At 41.7% G+C, this 23,047-nt stretch overlaps 1 protein-coding gene across 2 annotated transcripts in view; it reads right to left on the reverse strand.

Moving 5' to 3' along the window:
* vps50 (VPS50 EARP/GARPII complex subunit) overlaps positions 1-23,047 on the reverse strand; it is a 321,852-nt gene that overhangs the window by 120,121 nt on the left and 178,684 nt on the right. For both annotated transcript variants that reach the window (XM_068009984.1, XM_068009978.1), the window contains exon 13: positions 3,725-3,857. In XM_068009984.1, the coding sequence (XP_067866085.1) occupies positions 3,725-3,857 (133 nt within the window). The remainder of the gene's footprint in view (positions 1-3,724; positions 3,858-23,047) is intronic.

Genomic DNA, 23,047 nt, shown 5'->3' on the forward strand with positions numbered 1-23,047 from the left:
CCCTTGACATCAAGGCAGCATTTGACCCAGTATGGCATCGGGCAGCCCAAGCAAAACTGTAGTCAATGGGAATCAGGGAGAAACTCTCTGCTGGTTGGAGTCATACCGAGAGCAAAGGAAGATGGTTGTGGTTATTGCAGGTCAATCATCTCAGCTCCAGGACATCACTGCAGGAGGTCCTCAGGGTAGTGTCCTAGGCCCAACCATCTTCAGCTGCTTCATAAATGACCTTCCCACCATCATAAGATCAGAAGTGGGGATGGTCGCTGATGATTGCACAATGTTCAGCATCATTTGTGACTCCTCAGATACTGAAGCAGTCCATGCAGAAATGCAGCAAGACCTGGACAACATCCAGGCTTGGGCTGAGAAGTGGCAAGTAACATTTGCGCCACACAAGTACCAGGAAATGACCGTCTCCAACAAGAGAGAATCTAACCATCTCCCCTTGACATTCACTGGCATTACGATCGTTGAATCCCCCACTTCAAAATCCTGGGGGTTACCATTGACCAGAAACTGAACTGCAGTAGCCATATAAATACCTTAACGACAAGAGCAGGTCAGAGCTAGGAATCCTGAGGCGAGTGACTCACCTCCTGACTCCCCAAAAGCTGTCCACCATCTACAAGACACAGGTCAGGAGTGTGATGGAATACTCTCCACTTGCATGGATGGGTGCAGCTCCAACAACACTCAAGAAGCTCGACACCATCCAGTCAAGCAGCCCACTTGATTGGCACCCCATCCACCACCTTCAACATTCACTCCCTCCATCACTGACGCACAGTGGCAGCAGTGTGTACCATCTACAAGATGCACTGCAGCAACACACCAAGGCTCCTTCAACAGCACCTTCCAAACCCGTGACCGCTACCACCTAGAAGAACAAGGGCAGCAAATGCATGGGAACACCACCACCTGCTGGATTCCCTCCAAGTCACACAACATCCTGATTTGGAACTATATCGCCATTCCTTCACTGTTGCTGGGTCAAAATCCTGGAACTCCCTTCCTAACAGCACTGTTGGTGTTCCGACCGCACGTGGACTGCAGCGGTTCAAGGAGGCAGTTCACCACCACCTTCATAAGGGTAATTAGGGATGGGCAATAAATGCTGGCCTAGCCAGGGATGCCCACATCCCACGAACAAATTAAAAAAAACTTTATTAGGCTGAACTTGGCACCGCCAGACTAGACCAATGAAAAGGGTACAATTTGGTTGTGAGGGCATCTCAATTGGCCCCTAAGTCTTTACAATAGAGTGAGGAAGCAAAAAAAAGCTAATTGTTTATGCCTCAGCTACCAGTGACCCTGGTGGAAAAAGCAGCAGATTATAAACAGAGCTAAGAGGCTGCAGCACCAATGAATCAGAGAATAGCACTCTCGCTATACCACAACAAGTCAAGCATGGGTGCACCATCGTCACATGGAATTCAGCAGTTGAAAGAGAAGATCTGCACCACTTCTTCCATTCAGCAAATGCAACCTTGCCAATGTTATGCACACCCCAAGAACAAATTAAAAAGAAAATCATTTAACAGTTTATTAAGCAGTTTGTCAATCATGCACTGCTCCCTCTCTCATTAATATGTGTTGGTTCTCTCCTTTTCCTTCTCAATACTTTCTAATCTTAATATGCCTGTTCACCATTTAGTCTTCAGTTTTGCTGAAGGCTTCCTCACCAGAAATGCCACACACTGTCATTTCTCTTTACAGATGCTGATTGACCTGCTGTGCATTTCTAGTATTTTCTGTTTTTATTTCTGTACCTTCATTCTGTACACTGTAAGAACTCAGCCAAGAATTCTTCCACTAGATACCAGTCTATTGGCCAACATCAGTAACATTGGATATATTACACAATAATAAAAACAATCTTATTCAATCCATACGTTCAACAAGGTTCTACAATATTCCAAAAAAAGGATGGAAAATCCTAGCGTTCATAATGGTTTGCTTACAGTCGGTAACTTAGTTGCTCTTGACTGGTGGAATTGGCTCTAAGGCAAAGATATTAACATCTTAAGTGACTTGTAAATGACATTGACAGAGACCAAGCTTGACTGTACTCATCTTTAAAATCATAGTTCCATTCTACAACCAAACATTTTCATTCCTCATGCCTTTTCAGGCACTATATATTCCATCTTAAGTCAGATACTCACCTTTCCTGATCATGTGTGAAGAAATCTGAATTGGATGTACTCTGCTGGTTTTAAATTGCAGTGGCTGGGGAAGAGGCAGCTTACAAAGATGGTAATAATTAATTTCTCTGTATAACGCTATTAGAATAATTACCACTGGAAATCTCTCTAAATATCCAATGATCTCAACAAGGGAAGTTCGCGATTCTGACAATGTACTGGAGCCCATTTTGTATCATACATAACACTGCACTGTGTGAGGTTTACAACTACAGCTTGGGACGCAGTATTTGTCTGACCACAAAAAAGCCCATTATCCATAAAGAAAAAGCTTGCATATACATGGTGACTTTCATGACCTCAGCGTATCCAAAAAAACTCCTAAAGTACTCAACTGGCTGTGAAGTGTCGTCACTGTTGCAATGTAGGGAAACATGCCAGTCTAGATCAAGGTCCCCACAAAACAGCAATGGCATAAATGACTAGATAATCTGTTTTAGTAATGTCCGTTGAGGGATAAATGTTGCCCAAGGTAATGGGAAAATTCCCTTGCTCATCTTTAAATAGTGCAATGGGATGTTTTACATTCACTTGAACAGCCAGGCTTGGTTTAATGTTTCATCTGAAAGACAACACCTCCTACAGCAAAACAGCATTCTCTCTGTACTGTACTGAACTGTCAGTCTAGACTGTGTGCTCAGGTGAGACTTAACTACAACCTTCTGACAGAGGGGAGTGTACTACCACGTAGCCAAAACTGACACATTATAGATAGTTTTCCTGAGTTTCAAGTACTGAAAAGTTGATGGATACGAAATCCATGTCCATTTTTTAATTTTTTTTTTGCTGCTGCCCTCTTTTGTGGTTATAGAGAATTAATAACACATTGTGAAAAATAAGAATTTTAAGTATATGATTTCCGGATAAATGAATTGTTATGCCTGAAATTTAATAAGCATTCTTCGCTTGCCATTGAGTTTATTTTAGAAATAAGTCTAAGCACCATTGGAGTCAATATCGATATGATGGAAAGGCCATGACCTGAAAGGTCACAGACCTGAAATGTTAACACTGTTTTTCTATCTCCACAGATGCTGCCAGACTTGCTAAGTATTTCCAGCATTTTTTGTTTTTATTTCAATGTGATGGAAGACATTTTTGCAAGCTTCTACCTTGTACAGGGCTTTAACTAAACCACACAGTTATGCAAAGGGAAAAATAAATTGTTGTGCTTTCTATTTAAAAAGGGGATTACATTTTTTAAAACGCCACTGTTTTTATGTTGCTTTTTGACGTGCATTTATAAGTAGAAACAGACCTGCTTGTTCATTACAACAATTTAAATTTTCATAAGGGTATCTCTATTTCAATATTAGGAAATCTCTACTCATAGAATTAGAGAGATTTAACAGATTATTTTGTGATGCATCGCCTCAATACATTCTTCAGAAAGTTCTGCTGTTGTAACCATTCAAAACTGAAAAATCAGATGATCTAAAAAAAAGTTGGTTTCATATATTTCATTAAGAGTTTAAACTGCAAACTTAAACTTGTGCATTTGTTGCTTCATTCCCTACCAGAAGCCGGGGCAGACTCTTCATTATCATGCTCCTCGTGCCATGACATGGTCCGATAGTAGCTCAGCATGACTTCCCATAGAGCTTTGCAAAGGTCAGACAGACATGGAATGTAGCTGTCCGGAGTAATATGCTGTTGGAAATAATAAAGTTGTAAGACTTCTTACACTTAATTTGGAGATTATGTTTATAAGCTATGGCTTAATATCTGGATGTTGCATATATACTTAGAGTTAGAAGGAATTCTGCAAGGCCCTGAATATTCATATTCCACATCATCATAATATCACCTTTTCACACAATGAAAAATGCTTACAGGACAATAAAATTGACTCTTGTTAATTCAAAGTCACTTAATGAGAATAACATTTAAGTGAAAAGAACAACTAAATTATCTGGAGCAAACTGCATTTAACTTGGTACAAAATATGGCAAGGTTTCTAGTTTTGTGATCAGGTACTAAACAAGGAAAATAGACAATATCCATGAATTAATGGAGATAAAAGACAATTGCTAAGTGTACTCAATTTCTGTTTAATACAAGGATATAACATGCTTTAAATACATTATAAAATCTAAACGAGTAGAGTTTCTAATTTGGGCACCAACTACATCCAAAATTGTATGGGTTTTGAGAAGTGTTTTTCTCCCCAGGTTTCTGTTCAAACTCATTTGCATATCAGTGAATGCAGAATCTGCCACAAAGCAACGCAATCAGACAGCTTTTTAAAGCATTTTTAAAAAAAATAAAACATTTGCTTTAGAAAACATTCCTCCATATATTTAAGAGTGGCAACTTGGCAATTTTTGATACATGTACCGAAAAATGCATTTATCACAAAAAAAAGCATGATACAGTTGTCAATTTCTTAGTCATTTAAAATTACATTCAAAACCTTGTAAAATGTATCTGGTTGTGCCTTTGCACACAAAATGTCCAACCTAATTTTTAGAGCCTCCTTGAAGGCTTGCATATGAACACAATTCACCCTAGGAGTGTGGCCAGCCTCGAGGACGATGTTTTTAAAACTGGCGCAGAAGACTATGGAAATTTGGTTTGCACAAAGCCCAATTTGCATTTAAAATTCTGCAATCTTATACCCTGGTTACCCAATTTCAGGCAAATAACACCAAAAAAAAGCACAACTGAGTGGAAACTCCAGACCAACAAGTTTTTGTTTTTACTCTTTTGGTGAATTCTGTTCATAGTGGTCAAGAGCATCAACATTCTAGAATTAAACATCTTTCCATATTTATTCTTACATTGTCAATTTAAGCACTCAAGTCTCACATATAGATGCAGAGCACTGGTTTATGGAAAGCATGTCTTTCCTTATCAAGACTGCTCACTGATTTGACTTATGACCCAATAGACTGCGGAAGCTTTTATCCCAACATTCACAACTGGATTCAAGCACAGGTCCTCAAGAACGAAGAACATGGTACTCAACAAGTTTACCCATTTAGCTCCCATGATGTCAGAGTTGGTCTAGTCTGATATAAAAAAAAGGAAAGGCTTCCATTTATATAGCACTTGTAATGACCACTGGGTATTTCAAAGCGCTTTACAGCCAATGAAGTATTTTTGAAGTGTAAGCACTGTTGTAATGCAGGAAATATAGCAGCCAAGTTGCGCACAGCAAATTCCTACAAGCAGCAATATGATAATGATCAGATGTTTTTGTGATGTTGGTTAAGGGATAAATATTAGCCAGGACACCGAGAGGTAATTCCTCTGCTCTTCTTCAAAGCCATGCCATGGGATCATTTACATCCACCCGAGCAAGTAGATGGGGCTTCAATTTAACATCTCATCCGAAAGACAGCACCTCCAACAGTTCAGTAGTCCCTCAGTACTGCAGTGGAGTGCCAGCCTTGATTTTTGTGCTCAAGTCCTGGAGTAGGACTTGAACCTGGAATTTAGTGACTTATCGAGATGAGAGTATGACCAACTGAGCCACAACTAACACATGTTCTGTATTAAAAATATCACACCAAGTTCATAAAAATGACAATCTAACTGAGAGGTGGACACCATCCCAATGCAGTCCTCCATTGCCAAGAATGTTGTATCCTTTAAATTATCTGAATTCCAATTTGTTTTCAAAGAACTAAATTCCCACTTTGCAGTGCTGTGTTTAATTCAAATTACTGAATGATTCAAACTTATATTAGCACAAAAACCAACCTTAAATTACCAGTACTCTGCCCGTAATTAAAAATCTTGCACATGCCTACAATATCATACTTCAAAATAATGTCTTCAAGATGTCAGGATGTCCAGTCCTACTCAGGCCCCCTCCCCCAACTCTTTTTCCGGTACATTGATGACTGTATCGGTGCCGTTTCCTGCTCCCGCCCCGAACTTGAAAACTTTATCAACTTTGCTTCCAATTTCCACCCTTCTCTCACCTTTACATGGTCCATCTCTGACACTTCCCTTCCCTTCCTCGACTTCTCTGTCTCCATCTCTAGGGATAGGTTGTCTACTAATATCCATTATAAGCCCATCGACTCCCACAGCTACCTCGACTACACTTCTTCATACCCTACCTCCTGTAAGGACTCCATTCCATTCTCCCAGTTTCTCCATCTCCGACGCATCTGCTCTGATGATGCTACCTTCCATGACGGTGCTTCTGATATGACCTCCTTTTTCCTCAACCGAGGATTTCCCCCCACTGTGGTTGACAGGGCCCTCAACCGTGTCCGGCCCATTCCCCGCACCTCTATCCTCACCCCGTCCCCTCCCTCCCAGAACCGTGACAGGGTTCCCCTTGTCCTCACTTTTCACCCCATCAGCCTCCATATTCAAAGGATCATCCTCCGCCATTTCCGCCACCTCCAGCGTGATGCCACTACCAGTCGCATCTTCCCCTCCCTTCCCCCGTCAGCATTCCGAAGGGATCGTTCCCTCCGCGACACCCTGGTCCACTCCTCCATTACCCACACTACCTCGTCCCCGACCCATGGCACCTTCCCCTGCAAGCGCAGGAGGTGTAATACCTGCCCATTTACCTCCTCTCTCCTCACTAGCCCAGGCCCCAAACACTCCTTTCAGGTGAAGCAGCGATTTACTTGTACTTCTTTCAATGTAGTATACTGTATTCGCTGCTCACAGTGTGGTCTCCTCTACATTGGGGAGACCAAGCGCATACTGGGTGACCGCTTTGCGGAACATCTCCGCCCAGTCCGCAAGCAGGACCCTGAGCTTCCAGTTGTTTGCCATTTCAACACTCCCCCCTGCTCTCATGCTCACATCTCTGTCCTGGGATTGCTGCAGTGTTCCCGTGAACATCAACGCAAGCTCGAGGAACACCTCTCATCTACCGATTAGGCACACTACAGCCTGCCGGACTGAACATTGAGTTCAATAATTTCAGAGCATGACAGCCCCCCATTTTACTTTCATTTTTAGTTATTTTTTCTTCCTTGTTTTTACCTTCTTTTTTACATTTTTTACAATCTTTTTTTGCATTTATTTCATTTCATCTTAGTTTGTTCAGTTTGCTTACCCACTGTTTTTTTTCAGGTTTGCACTTGCTGCTGTTCAATATTCAGTGTATTAACACCTAATCTGGACTAATGCTTTGTCTTTCAACACACCATTAACATATTGTTTGCCTTTGCTCCGTGACCTTTTGGTCAGCTATGTGGCCTGGTCCAATCTAGACCTCCTTTGTTATCTCTTGCCCCACCCCCACCTCACTTGCTTATAACCTGTGACTTTTCTAATATTTGTCAGTTCCGAAGAAGGGTCACTGACCCGAAACGTTAACTCTGCTTCTCTTTTCACAGATGCTGCCAGGCCTGCTGAGTGGTTCCAGCATTTCTTGTTTTTATTTCATATTTGCAGCATCCGCAGTATTTTGCTTTTGTCTTCAAGATGTCACTTGTCCACAAAGAAATGACTGGTACTGTAATTACAGTACCAAACAAGTTAACCAAGCTGATTAATTTAAAAACCCGATTAGGTAAACACAAATCAAACTAAAAAAAAACACAAAATAGATGAGAAAATTCACAGATGGTGACTGCATTTGGTTGTGTCAAACAGCCACCTAACATCCAGAACTTAAAAATACATTGTGACAGTTAATAGAACAACTGAATGGGAAGCATTGATATTGCAATTTATAATGGTAAATGTTAAAAGAAAACTATAAACCAAAAATTATGTTAACAAGAAAATTTGATGAAAGGAAGCACATGCCCTATTGAAGATTTTCAATCTGTATATATGTATTATACACACACACACACACACACACACAGTCTATTATGTATACTGCAACACTGAAAAATGTGGGAAATATGGGAACAACTTGCATTTATATAACATCCTTAACATAGTAAAACGCCCCAAGGCATCAAACAAAATGTGCACATTGCAGTGTACATATTACCTTTAGACTTTATTTGCACAGTTCATATTTTACATAGCCCTATCTCACTGCACATTTCACACATTAAGTTTCATCTGCTTCATATCTACCAGTCTTCTTTCAACGCAAATATCATCTTCAACAGATTAGTAGGTATAATCATAGAATCAATGAACTGGTACAGGGAAGGAGGCCATTAAGCCCATCATGTGCCTGCTGGCTCTCTGCAAGAGCAACTCAGCTAGCATTCCTCATTTTGCATCTGAGCATGACAAATTTCTTGGAGCTTCATTGAGCTTGCCGGCCATTGTGATGCAGTGAACTGTGAATATGACTCAATCTCATTAATGAAGTTAACATCCTGTTGTATAGGATGATCAACAGTGGCACTGGACAATGCATCTGCTGTCATTTGCAGCTTGCTTTGCACATATACCATTTCATACATGAATCTCATTAGCGTCAATCGGAATTTCTGGATTCCCGGAGGCATTCTAGCGAAGTCCTTTTCATCAAGTAAGGAAACTAGGGATTTGCGGTCTGTCTCTATGATGACCTTTAAGTCGATGATATAATCTGAGAAATTTTCGCAAGCCCACGTGATTGCGAGAGCTTCTTTATCTGTGATGGCGTACCTCGTCTCAGTCTCCAACAATGCTCGAGTCGCATAATAAGCCGACTATGACATCGATCTGGCTGCTCCTGAAAGGACTGCCGCTAACCCTGTAGAAGAGGCATCCTCTGAAACTGTGGTCAGTAGTGAGGGGTTACAATGCACAAAGATATCCGGCAAAATCAGCATTTCCTTACTCCTTTGAAATGCCTGCTAATATGCATTCCAATGCTATGCTTGAGCTTTCCTTAATAGTTGTCTTAACGGTTCAATAACTTGCACTAGATTGGGCAGAAATTTTGCCAACTGATTAACCACTCCAATCGTTGAAGATCTTGGATAGAAGTAGGAATTGGGAATTCACTAATGGCTCCCAACTTTTGCAGGTCTGCCATTTTGCCCTTGCTGCTAACAATGTGCCCGAGCAAACAAACAGATATTTGAGAATTCACACTTTTCATTAGGTATCAGGCCTTCTTGTAAATAATTCAAAACTGCTCTAACCCTCAGGTCATGTTCTTCAATGGATTCCCTTTCAGGCTCTGTAGAATGTTTGACATAGTTCTTTGCAATATTTCTGGTGCTGATATATCGAATGGTAAACTATTAAAATAAAATCTTCTGAATGGAGTAATGAAGGTTGTCAATAACCTTGACTTCTCATCCAATGGGGCTTGCCAAAGCCACTATCTGTGTTGAGCTTTGTGAACATGGTACTTTTGGATAACTTTGCCAAACTTCTGTCTACTGAGGACATTGAGCAGATTTCTCTGGGTACAGTCTTATTAAGTTAAGTCTACACAAATGCGAAGAGTACTGTTAGATTTCGGAAGTGGAACCATTCCAAAGTACTATTCTGTTGGCTCAGTGATAGGAGAAATGACTCCCATCCTGGTCATCTCTTCTAGCTGAAGTTGGACTTACTTCATTAGGGGGTCTGGTATCTTCCTAGGGGTGAAAAGATATACAGGTTTGGCATCTTTTCACAAAGTAATACTACATTTGGTCTCAAGTCTTCCTAGACTAGTAAATAATTTCAGAAAATCTTTTTGGAAGTGACTCCTGGATTTTTGCAGCTTTGGTCTCCGTATTCGCACCCTTCAACTAGCTTGACCGAGGCAGGAGAAGTGCACTGTCTTTCTCTAGTTCCACTTCTCCACAGGTCACAGCATATATTTAAATGTTTACCCAGTTACCGATACTGCCAATTATATACTCTATTTTTATTTCAGAATAAACCACCAACCAGATAGCTTTAATAAACAACAAAATTATCAATTTATTGTAAAACAAGATGCATTCAATCAAGATGCAAAGCATTAACACACAGATTGAAATGTAAAAGTTCCCTTCTAACTTGGCCAACATTCTCATACACAGTTAAAGAAAAAGAGGTTTTTTCTCTGCACAGATTTTTTTTTACAAAAACACAAAAAGAAAATACTTTGGCCAAATACTTGTTAATTCTTGAAGGAAAAGGATAAGATATGGAATGATATCAGTTGTCCCTTTTCTGGCATCCCAAATAGACATCGATGCTGTCCCTGGATATTTCTGGAGCAGTTCTTTTCAGGTGGCATCGAGGAGTAATCTGGCAGGCTTTCCAGGAGGAATGTGGCATCGGGAGTTTCAGCTTTCACTTATTAGATTCACATGGTTTCTCAGAGAGGTAGAGAAAAGGTGAGCTGGGTGTTTCTCTCAGCAGGCTACAATCCCAACTGACTCAAAACAATATACAAATCGAAACCAACTCTTGACCGCCATAAATCTTGACATGTCACTTCTCTGTAAACAACTCCCACAGTCAGAAGGCTGAAGACATGTGACTTCCCTTGTGTTTTAAATGAAGTCCTTCCAGCGACCTTTAAAAAAAAAAGTCCAGCATCTATGGAATCACTTCAGTCCTCCAAAGGAATCCATTTCCACAATTTTAAAACATAAGTCCTCACAAAAATATTTAAAAATGGAAGTATTTTCATAACACGCTTCTGTTGAATTTGGCCCTTTCTAGAATCTTGTTGCTCCTCAGGTTGAAATAATTATCAAAGGCTTTTAAGACGTCTTCAAATTTATTTGATGTCTCATTAACGCCTTGTCTTGCAATAACATCTGCTATTGTTCCTATGGAATAAAGTAATGTGATGACTTGTTCTGCTTCAGTCTTGCTGTCTAATTTTGAAGCAATTCTGAACTTCAAAAATCTTTTTCTCCAAAGTGACCGGTTTTGACTTTGATTTGGTCCTTCCATGTGTCCAAACCTCTCTGATCGCATAAATTTAAGATCCATGGCGTTTCTAAGATTTCTAGGTAGTTTACTTGTTGCTTTAAAATTTCCCTCCAATATTGGAAGTTTCCCCGCGCTGTTCAGCGTCTCACTGACTCCCTGACTTCATATTAAGGAACAATATACAGCTTTATAAAAGTATGTCGAACTCCACTGATGCCATGCTACAACTTCTTCCAGTCTCTCTTGTGATCTCTTACATCATCTTCTGACTGCGGTCACTGTCTTTCCCTGGGAAATCTCTCTGCTAGACTAGGCATTTATTTCTTGAACACAGCTTTGCAGTGTTTTTCCAATAATCTCTTCACTCCCTTCCCCTGGAGCATCAAGTATTTGCAGCCGCTTTAATTTTCTCTGCCTCGCAGTCGCCACATGCAATGGTGCCACCCTCGGATTCGCCCTTGCTAAGGATTTGGTTTTCCCGGTGCTGTCTGCCTAGTGCACCGTTAAGAATGATTTTCTACCCTTTTTAAGGGTTGCTCACCAAATCCCTGATCATTGCTTGGTTCTTCGACTCAAAACCTACCATTGCTGGACCAGGATATTTCTTCACAGACAACCACGCCTCTGTGGTGCAGCATGAATGCCTCTGCAAGTCGACTCCCCAAATCTCCCTGTCTCCACTTGGTCCATGGAGCAGTCCTGGAGCTTCTCGCAGCCTCTTCGAGTTCTGCAGTTTTGGTGCCACCTTTTTCAGGTCTGACTTTCCAACCTTCTTTTCAACATTTTCTGGGTGTTGTCTGGCAAGAACCACTGCTGTTCACCATACTGTACGTTTGGTTAGTCTAGCTAGGAAAGATTACTGAATCTTCAGTAAGTTTTAACAATTATTAGTTTATTTCATATTAAGGAACAATATACAGCTTTACAGAAGTATGTCTAACTCCACTGATGCCGTGCGACAACTTCTTCCAGTCTCTCTTGTGATCTCTTACATCATCATAGTTGGAGGTACTAGTCACACTGTTCGAGACATTCAGCCTTTCAAACTTGTATACTACAGTTTCCTGTCACTCAGCCAACTTCAATTCCATGCCACCACTGTCGATTTTACTTCATGGGCCTCAACTTGGCTGACAAGCCTATCATGTGGCACTTTATGAAGCGCCTTTTGGAAATCCATAAACAGCACATCAACCGCATTATCCTGATGACCATCTCTGTTACCTCACCCAAAAACTCAGTTTAGTCCAACACAATTGGCCCTTAACAAATCCATGCTAGCTTTCTTTAATTAATCCACACTTGTCCAAGTGACTTAATTTTAGATTCATAGATTTTGTCCCAGATTATCGTTAATAAAAGCCTTCCCACCAAAGTTAAACTGACTGGCCTGTAGTTGCTGGGTTTACCCTTACACCCTTTTTATTTTTTTTTATCAAGAGTGTAACATTTGCAATTTTCCAGTCCTCTGGAACCACCCACATATCTAAGCAGGATTGTACGGTTATGGTCAGTACCTCTGCAATTTCCACCCTGACTTCCCTCAGCAACCTCAGATGTATCCTGTTCGGTCCTGGTAATTTATCAACTTTAAGTACAGCCAGCCTTTTGAATACTTCCTCTTCATCAATTTTCAGCACATCCAGTATCTTAATTATCTCTGCTTTCACTATGGCTTTGGTAGCAGCTTCGTTCTTGGTGAAGACAGATGCAAAGTACTCATTTAGTACCTCAGCCATGCCCTCTGCCTCCATGCACAGATCTCTTTTTTGGTCCCTAATTAGCCCTGCCCCTTCGCTTACTACCTTTTTACTATTTATATGCCGATAGAAGACTTTCGGATTCCCTTTCATGTTTCCAGCCAGTCTCTTCTCATACTCTCTTTGCCACTCTTACTTCCTTTTTCACTTCCCTTCAGAACTTTTTATATTCAGCCTGATTCTCACTTATACTATCGACCTGATATCAGTCAAAGGCCTCCCTTTTCTGTTTCATCTAACACTCTGTTTCACTATCCAGGGAGCTCTAACTTACATACAGACATATGAATTAGGAGCAAGGGTAGGTCGCTCAGCCCTCGAGCCTGCTCCACCATTCAACAAGATCATGGCTGATCTGATTGGAACCTCAACTCCACATGCCACCTATTCCCGATAACCTTGCTTATCAAGAATCTATCTATCTTATCATGCTGAGCTCCCACCTGCCAAGGATGAGGCACATTAATTTTGTCATGAACATTAATTTTAAACTGTTACTGGAGCGAAGAAAGGATTTGTTAAACAGATCAGCCGTGGCTGGAAAAGACATTTGCACATCAACAGAGATTGGAAGAACAAAGGACCATTCCCTGACACATTCAACCTACAATGGACCTTGATCACCAGGTATTGTGTGTAACAGGTGCATTCCAGATAACTGCTAAGGAGATACAATTCAAGCTGTGGTCAGAACAGTTAGTCACATGACTAACCTGCTTGGCAACCTGGTTTTTTGGAATTGTACAAACAGTTTGAACTGAGTGTGTCTGTCTGCTCCTGGACTGAGAAGATCTCTCCTGTCTGCTCCCATCTCTTTCTCACAAGTCTCTGAATCCATTGAAGACACATGAACCCCAAGAGAGAAAACTCTCCTACAGCGAACAAGATTTAAGAAGAATACTGGGCCCCAACGAAAAGCAAGAACTACCTACAATCAAGGACTCTACAATGAGCTCGAAGAACCGTAACAAAAACTCTTCAGATGTTGCCTCAAACTTTTCCACTTGATTTTTTCTTCTGCTCTTTTCTGTCTCTATTTGCATGTGTGTATTGCATATGCATGTTAGCGTGGGCATGTCATGTATCCGTAGGCGTCAACGGAATTAGAGTTTAAGTTCAAGCTTAATAAATTTCAACTTTTCTTCTCTCAACCTAAGAAAGTTTGTTTGTGCTGGTTTCTTTGCCTTATAATTGGAAAGTGGTGAACAAGGATTCATCAAGGGGGAGCCAAAAACATGGTGTGTTTAAAATTAAACCCTGTAAGACCAGATGAAAGCTGAGAGGGACTCCTGGACACCTTTCTCACCTGGTGGTAACAAACTCTGCCTTAAAAATATTCAAAGACTGCTTTCACCACCTTTTGAGGAAGACAGTTCCAAAGACTCACAAGCCTCAGAGAAACAATTTTGCCTAATTTCTGTTTTAAATGGGTGACCCTTGATTTTTAAACAGTGTCCCCTAGTTCTGGATTCTCCCACAAGAGGAAACGTCCTGTCCACATCGACCCTGTCAAGAGCCCACAGGATCTTATATGTTTCAATCAAGTCACCTCTTATTCTTCTAAACTCCAGCGGTTACAAGCCTAGCCTATCCAACCTTTCCTCATCAGACAATCTGCCCATTCCAGATATTGGTCCAGTAAATCTTCTCTAAACTGCTTCCAACTCCTTTACATCCTTCCTTAAATAAGGATACCAGTACTGTACACAGTACTCCAGATGTGGTCTCACCAATGCCCTGTATAACTGTAACATAACCTCCCTACTTTTGCATTCAATTCCCCTCACAATAAATGGTAACATTCTATTAGCTTTCCTAATTACTTGCTGTACCTGCATACCAACTTTTGGCGATTCATGCATTAGGACACCCAGATCCCTCTGCATCTCAGAACTCTGCAATCTTTCACCATTTAGATAACATGCTTTTTTTTAATTCTTCCTGCTTTGGTTGCCCTACTGTTCCCTTTAGTGGGAATGTATCTTGCTTGTACCCGAACCATCTCCTCCTTAAAGGCAGCCCACTGTTCCATTACAGTTTTGCCTGCCAATCTCTCTCCAATTTATCTGGGGCAGATCCATTCTCAAACCACTGAAACTGGCCCTCCTTCAATTAAGTATTTTTACTCCAGAAGGCTCCTTGTCCTTTTCCATGGCTAACCGAAACCTTATACTATGATCACTGTTTATTAAATATTCTCCTACTGACACTTGATCCACTTGACCCACCTCACTCCCCAGAGTCAGGTTCTCCTCTTCAGAGACTCTTCCTCCTGTCTGCCCTATACACTATTACTATCCCAGTCAATACTGTAATAACTGAAGTCCCCAATTATTACTACTCTGTAGTTTTTGCACCTAATTTCCCTGTAAACTTGCTCCTCTATATTTTTCCCACTAGTTAGTGGTATATAGATTACATTCAGTAACGTGATGGCACCTCTATTGTTCCTAAACTGTAACCAAATAGATTGTGTCCTTAATCTCTCTAGGCAGATTTTAGGGAGCTAGAAAGGAAACTGGATGCTGGAGCTCAAGTCGTAATCTCTGGATTACTCCCTGCGCCATGCACTAATGCGTATAGAAATAGGAGGGTAGAGCAGAAGAACACTCTCTTTCCAGCACTATAATATTCTCCTTAATGAATACTGCCACTCACTCCTCCTTTCTTTCCTTCCTATCTTTCCTGAGCACCTTGTATCCAAGAATACCCAGGCTCCCCCTTTTTGAGCCAAGTCTCCGTTGTCAACACATCATGTTCCCGTGTGGCTATTTGCGCCTGCAGCTCACCAACCTTAGTTAACATGCTTCATGCATTTACATACATGCATTGTAAACCTAATTTAGACCTCATTCTGACCCCACCTAATACCTTACTATTTATTACTCTAGTGCTATTGGTCTTTCCCAATCCTTTGTGCACCTTGTTTCGCTTTTTTAGTACTGCATCCTGGTTACCATCCCCATGCCAACTTAGTTTAAACTCTTCCCAACCGCACTACCAGAACACCGCAGGAGAATATTGGTCCCAGCTCTGTTGAAGAGCAACTTGCCCAACATGTAAAGGTCCCACCTCCCCCAGAATCAGTTCCAATGTCCCAGGCATCTAAAGCCCTCTATCCTGCACCATCTCTCCAGCCTTGCATTCATCTGCTCTACCCTCTTATTTCTATACTCACAAGCGCGTGGCACAGGGAGTAATCCAGAGATTACTACCTGAGGTCCTGCATCCAGTCTCCTTCCTAGCTCACTAAAGTCTGCCACCATGCCTTGTATCCTGCTCCGCTCTTGCTCCTCCTGGCCAACCTTCCTTTGTCACACACAAAGGTGGGACCAGCTGATATGAACATTAGGAACAGTAGGCCATTCAGCTCCTAAAGCCTGCTTCACCATTCAATTTGACTATGAATGATCTGCATCTCAACTCCATTTACTCATCTTTGCTTCACTGCCATTGGTACCATTACCTAACAAAAAACTATATTTCAGTCTTGAAAACTCAATTTGTTGGAGCATCCACAGCCTTTTGGGGAGAATGTTCCAGATTTCTGCTACCCTTTGTGCAATAAAAGTGCTTTCTGATTTCATTTCTGAATGGCCTAGCACTAATTTTATGATTATGTCCTTTTGCTCTTGATCCCTTCAACAGAGGAAATGGTTTTTCTGTATCTACCCTACAGGAAGGCTCACATTGCCACAGGAGTTTGGACAGTGCAGGTGGTAGAAAGCATAGTCAGGTGGGGAAGCTTCACTAAAGGGCAAGGTGTCACTTTCTGTGAGAAAAGTTTGTCAAAGTCATGATGTCAATGCAATCCTGCATCATAAGGTTGTGGACAGTAGGGGTCTTGTTTCAAAGTGGACAAACATTCTGCTGGAAACTGCAGAGAGGGGTGGCTAGTCCATGAAGGGTGCAGTGAGCTGGAGGAAAAGGGAGTTGGCGAGAGAAGCCGTCAGTGGACAGTCTGGGTGGGGAGGCCAGCAAGTGACGAGGTTTCTGCTCCTAAGATCACAATAAAATATGCCTCAGTAGGCCCTTCAGAGAATGTTGAGAGGGGTGCAGAGGCTAAGCCAATGGCAATTCAAGTCTGGGACAACAGGAGGAGAACAGGAGGGCAGAAGAGTAGCGATGGGTTGTGTTAGGGATTGAGAGAACAAAGAAACTGAGCGCAGAGAAATTAAGGTGGCATGATCAGGGTGCAGTGCAACATTTTAGTAAGACAAAACTGACAGCGAAAGGACAAGTGCCCAAAAACCTGGACAAAGAGCTAAGTTTTATGGAATACCTTAAAGGAGGACAGTGAGGTGGAGAGACAAGAGAGCTTGCCAAAGTGAATTCTAGAACCTGGGTCCAGATTCAACTACTCTAATGCAATGGAGAATGCATAAAAGGCCAAAGTTGGAGAGAACACAGAGGCTTTGGAAGGTTTAAGGCTGGAGGAGATTACAGAGATAGGGAAGGGTGAGGCCATGAATGCATCAGAACACAAGGATGGAAATTTTAAATTTGAGACTTTGGTGGACAGGAGTCAATGTAGTCAGCAAGCACAGGAGTAAATTTAGGAGTGGGATTTGGTGAGGGTTAGAATATGGGCAGCAGTATTTTGGATGTGCTCAAGTTTCTGGAGGGTGAAAGATGGAAGGTCATCCAGCAGAGCATTGCAATAGTCGAGCCTATAGTTAATAAAAGCATGGATGCAGATTCAGGAGCAGATAACTGAAGAAGCCCCAGCGGCAGGTAAACTTTTTTGATGGAGGGGGGATAGGTTGGAAGTTCAGGGTCAAATAACACGCCGAGTTTGCCAACAGTTTGGTTCAGCCTGAGATAACGGCCAGGGAGGGGAAAGGAATTGGTGGTGACTGAAGGAGTTTGTAGTGGGGTCTGAAGACAGTGACTTTGGTCTTCCCAATGATTAATTGCAGGAAATTAGAACCATAGAAAAGTTATTGCACAGAAAGAGGCCATTCAGCCCATCGTGTCTGCACCAGGTGAAAAAAATTGCCACCCAATCTAATCCCACCTTCCAACCCCTGGTCCACAGCCTTGCAGGTTACAGCACTTCAGGTGCAGGTCCAGGTACCTTCTAAATGAATTGAGGGTTTCTGCCTGCACCACCGATCCGGGTAGTGAATTCCGGACACTCATCACCCTCTGGGTGAAAAAGTTTTTTCTCTTATTAGCGAGAGGCAGCATGGTTTTGTGAAGGGGAGGTCGTGTCTCACTAATTTGATTGAGTTTTTTGAGGAAGTGACGAAGATGATTGATGAAGGAAGGGCAGTGGATGTTATCTATATGGACTTCAGTAAAGCCTTTGACAAGGTCCCTCATGGCAGACTGGTACAAAAGGTGAAGTCACACGGGATCAGAGGTGAGCTGGCAAGATGGATACAGAACTGGATCTGTCATAGAAGACAGAGGGTAGCAGTGGAAGGGTGCTTTTCTGAATGGAGGGATGTGACTGGTGGTGTTCCGCAGGGATCAACGCTGGGACCTTTGCTGTTTGTAGTATACGTATAAATGATTTGGAGGAAAATGTAGCTGGTCTGATTAGTAAGTTTGCGGAAGGCACAAAGGTTGGCGGAGTTGCGGATAGTGATGAGGATTGTCAGAGGATACAGCAGGATATAGATCGGTTGTAGACTTGGGCGGAGAAATGGCAGATGGAGTTAAATCCGGACAAATGTGAGGTAATGCATTTTGGAAGGTCTAATGCAGGTGGGAAGTATACAGTAAATGGCAGAACCCTTAGGAGTATTGACAGGCAGAGAGATCTGGGCGTACAGGTCCACAGGTCACTGAAAGTGGCAACGCAGGTGGATAAGGTAGTCAAGAAGGCATACGGCATGCTTGCCTTCATCGATTGGGGCATTGAGTATAAAAATTGGCAAGTCATGCTGCAGCTGTAAAGAACTTTAGTTAGGCCACACTTAGAATATTGCGTGCAATTCTGGTCGCCACACTACCAGAAGGACGTGGAGACTTTGGAGAGGGTACAGAAGAGGTTTACCAGGATGTTGCCTGGTCTGGAGGGCATTAGCTATGAGGAGAAGTTGGATAAACTTGGATTGTTTTCACTGGAACGATGGAGGTGGAGGGGCGACATGATAGAGGTTTACAAAGTTATGAGCGGCATGGACAGAGTGGATAGTCAGAAGCTTTTTCCCAGGGTGGAAGAGTCAGTTACTAGGGGACATAGGTTTAAGGTGAGAGGGGCAAAGTTTAGAGAGGATGTGCGAGGCAAGTTCTTTACACAGAGGGTGGAGAGTGCCTGGAACCTGCTGCCGGAGGAGGTGGTGGAAGCAGGTACGACAGCGACGTTTAAGAGGCATCTTGACAAATACATGAATAGGATGGGAATAGAGGGATACGGTCCCCGGAAGTGCAGAAGGTTTTAGTTTCGGCAGGCATCAAGATCGGTGCAGGCTTAGAGGGCCGAATGGCCTGTTCCTGTGCTGTACTGTTGTTTGTTCATGTTCCCTCTAATCCTTTTACCAATCACCTTAAATTGTAGCTCACCCAAGCCCGGATGTCGAATGGACTGTCTGACATACTAAGGCAGTGGAGAGGTGGTGAGGGGTGGTGGTGAGGTAGAGCTCATTTCTTTTTAAACAGTGGCATAATCAAAGGATCTCAACTGTTGTGCCAGCTACTGAACTCTTTCCACAGTCAAAGACAAAGGTTGTGACAACACTCTGACAACTGTCTCACACTCCCACCTTAAGTCTCTGAGATGGAGGGCTCAGTCTAATTTCATTGACAATCACAGTTACAAGCCTGAGGTGAACACCTAGCCTTCAATGTGCAAGCTTCCAAATGTTGACCTGAATCTTGAGCTGGGCAAACTGAATGGAATGACGGCTCTTAGGCGTTACAACAAGCGACCTTCCTCTGTCTTACTAATTAACACATCAAAATACTATTGTGACCTCAAATGAGCTTTCAGGATGCGGCTTTTTGCTGAGGAAAAAAATCCTGCATGCAATTGAATTTAACCTTTATAGACTGAATGTAGCATTACCAAAATATTTTAAGTGGAAAAAGATTCTATCAGACAACCTAGACAAAATTCATCAAACTGGTTTTCACACCGAAGTAAGGAACTCAAAGCACGATGGGGAGGTGGGGGTGGGGGGGTTGCGAGGTGGTGGTGGTGGAGAGAGCAGAGAGAACATGGAAGAGAAATGTGGCAGACTCACGGAGAGAACAGAAAGAAAGGATAGGCCAGGCAATGGGATCTGGGAGCAGAATTACAAAGTCAGGACAGGCAAGAAAACACGACAGAACCATCAGAGGGCTTAAAGTGCCTCAAAGAAAAAAACATTAAAAAATATCTTTAAAAATGTTTGATCAACACGCACAACTTCAGGTAAGGGCAGATAATAACCAGACACCTAGATATATGAGTGAATACGCCATCACCATTAGTGGAGGGTAAAAGTACATTGTGACAGCTTCAGAAACAGAGAAGAAAAAATACCAAGAAATGGACGAATCGGCTGAAGCACCACCAATGGTGGGAAGAGTTTAACTACATTGTGACAGCTGACATAGCAAAACTGAATGGGAAATGTTGACATCACAATATTTAATGGCAAGCATTGACACATAAGTGTGACCAAAAATCATAACAGAAATTAAGCTTTGTAGACAGTATTTGCATGTTCTATTCAGGATTTCATACATATAAAACATACAAGTGACTTATAGCTGGTACTCTCACTGCCAGCAGAGCTATGAGACTGTTTGGAGGTGCTACAGCATTGCTTACTGTTTGGAAGATGAAATACAAGTATAAAGCAAAGCTGACATATCTTACAGTTATATGTAAAACCCAAGCATGCCAAAGACATCAAAATAATTGTGACAACCAACAAGCACATGCTTGACACAAAATTAATATATTACATAAATACATAACCGATAGAATGCTACAGATTTTACCTGGAGTGATGATAGCTTCACTTAAATTAACATTTCTGCTAAGACAAACTAGAATCTAAAAGTTGCGCCATGGATTAGCAAGGCCATAAAAAAGCAAACCAAACACTCAGCTTTGTTTCTAGAGTCATAGAATTTTTTTAAAAATGGGAAAATTATGCTAAACATATATAAAACCTTAGTTAGACCACTCTTACAGTGCTGCATGCAGTTCTGGTTGCTATATTATTTATTTATTTATTTCGAGATACAGCACTGAAATAGGCCCTTCGGCCCACCGAGTCTGTGCCGACCAACAACCACCCATTTATACTAATCCTACATTAATCCCATATCCCCTACCACATCCCTACCATTCTCCGACCACCTACCTACACTAGGGGCAACTTACAATGGCCAATTTACCTATCAACCTGCAAGTCTTTCACTCCACCTTAACAGTCTACAGCTTTCCTGAAGACAATCCTTTTATTTTATGTTACATTCATTAATAAAGGACCGCTGACAGACATGCCTCGTCGTTGTTCAGAACGTTGCACACCATGCACTACACGATACTCCTGTTGTTGTAAAACATACATCTCAACTTACTGGAAAAACAAAATGAGTAGGTCAATAATCAATTTTAAAAGTGGCAAATTTATTCTTCAGGGAATGAGCAAGCATACAACGCTTGCAGGGTAGAAATGCTGTTAAATGCCCAAATTGGTGATCTGTTGCTTCAAGGTTCAATCAGCAATAATTCTGATCCCATTCTATCAAACAACACCTGAAGTCTTACACTAGAATATGCACTTATCTCAAAGGTCTAATCATGTCAATCATTTTACAACAATTACTTTCCAGGCATTTTTTTTGGCAAGTAACTATTTTATATTTATTCAAGCACATTCACATTTTCAAATCTCCTGTGTATGGTACAGAAAGAATTCGCATCTGTATAGAGACATTTGGCAGATTACCATATTACTTAACCAAGAAAATGAGCTACTGCTGGCCCACGCTGAGTAGTAGATCATTCTTCACAACAACACTGCAACATTTTTGAGTCGAGCTAAGTACGGCTCACAGCAATGAGTACCCATTGAGGAAAACTGCTAACTGTATTCTATTTCTGCAGTAATCTCTATGATTTCCAAGAGAAGAATGTGGTCCAATCACCGTTCACTTACATGCATTATAAATTTTCCAAATAAAATGTAAATATATACCTTTATATTTCTAAAATGTACTTTTTTCTTGTTACTTCTCACTATGGGCAGAAAAAGATGCATTAAAACTATATAAAGTCAATTTTTCTTGCCAATCTGAATTAATTTAGTCGTCATTTTAATTTTGTTGCATCAAATAAAACTAACAATTTGTGTTATACTTTAACTATACCTATTCAGTAACAATTTAAGATAAAACCTCACCATTTGCTTTAATATGATTGTACTCTTAAGTCAATCCAGTTATTCCAACCCAACACCTGACCAAAGAATGTCAACTCCATCGATGTCCCACTCCCCAGCTTGATCCCCGTAGCCCTGCAAGTCTATTTCTCTCAGGTGGTCATCCAACTTCCTCTTGAAGTCATTGATGGCCTCCGCTTCCACCACCCTTGTGGGCAGCGAGTTCCAGATTACCACCTGCTGCGTAAAAAAGTGCTTCCTCATATTCCCCCTGCATCTTTTGCCAATTGGTGTCCCCTAGTCCTTGTACTATTTGTTAATGGAACAGTTTTTTCTTGTCTAACTTATCTAAGCCTGTCAGAATCTTGTACATTTTTATTAAATCTCCCCTCAATCTCCTTAGCTCCAAGGAGAACAGCAGCAGCTTTTCCAACCTAACCTTGTAACTAAAATCCCCCATCCCTGGAACCATTCTGGTAAGTCTCCTCTGCACCCTCTCAAGGAACCTCACATCCTTCCTAAAGTGTGGTGACCAGAACTGGATGCAATACTCCAGTTGGGGCCTAACCAGAGCTTCTTAAAGGTTCAGCATAACCTCCCTGCTTTTGTATTCAATGCCTCTATTTATGAAGCCCAAGATCCCATATGCTTTACCAATGCCTCTCTCGATATGCCCTGCCACCTTCAAAGATCAATGCACATACATCCCCAGGTCCCTCTGTTCCTACATACTCTTTAGAACTGTGCCATTAAGTAGATATTGCCTCTCCCTATTCCTTCTGCCAAAATACATCACCTCACACTTGTCAGTATTAAATTCCATCTGCCACCTCTCTGTCCATTCGGCTAGCCTATCTATGTTCTGTTGCAGGCAGTTCATATCATCCTCACTGTTTGCCACACCTCCAAGTTTGATGTCATCGGCAAATTTTGAGATCTTTCTCTGTACTCCAAGATCCAAGTCATTTATTTATGGCTGAAAAAGCAGTGGTCCCAACACTGACCCTTG

Source organism: Heterodontus francisci, chromosome 2 (assembly GCF_036365525.1).
Source record: "Heterodontus francisci isolate sHetFra1 chromosome 2, sHetFra1.hap1, whole genome shotgun sequence".
NCBI classification, from domain to species: domain Eukaryota; kingdom Metazoa; phylum Chordata; class Chondrichthyes; order Heterodontiformes; family Heterodontidae; genus Heterodontus; species Heterodontus francisci.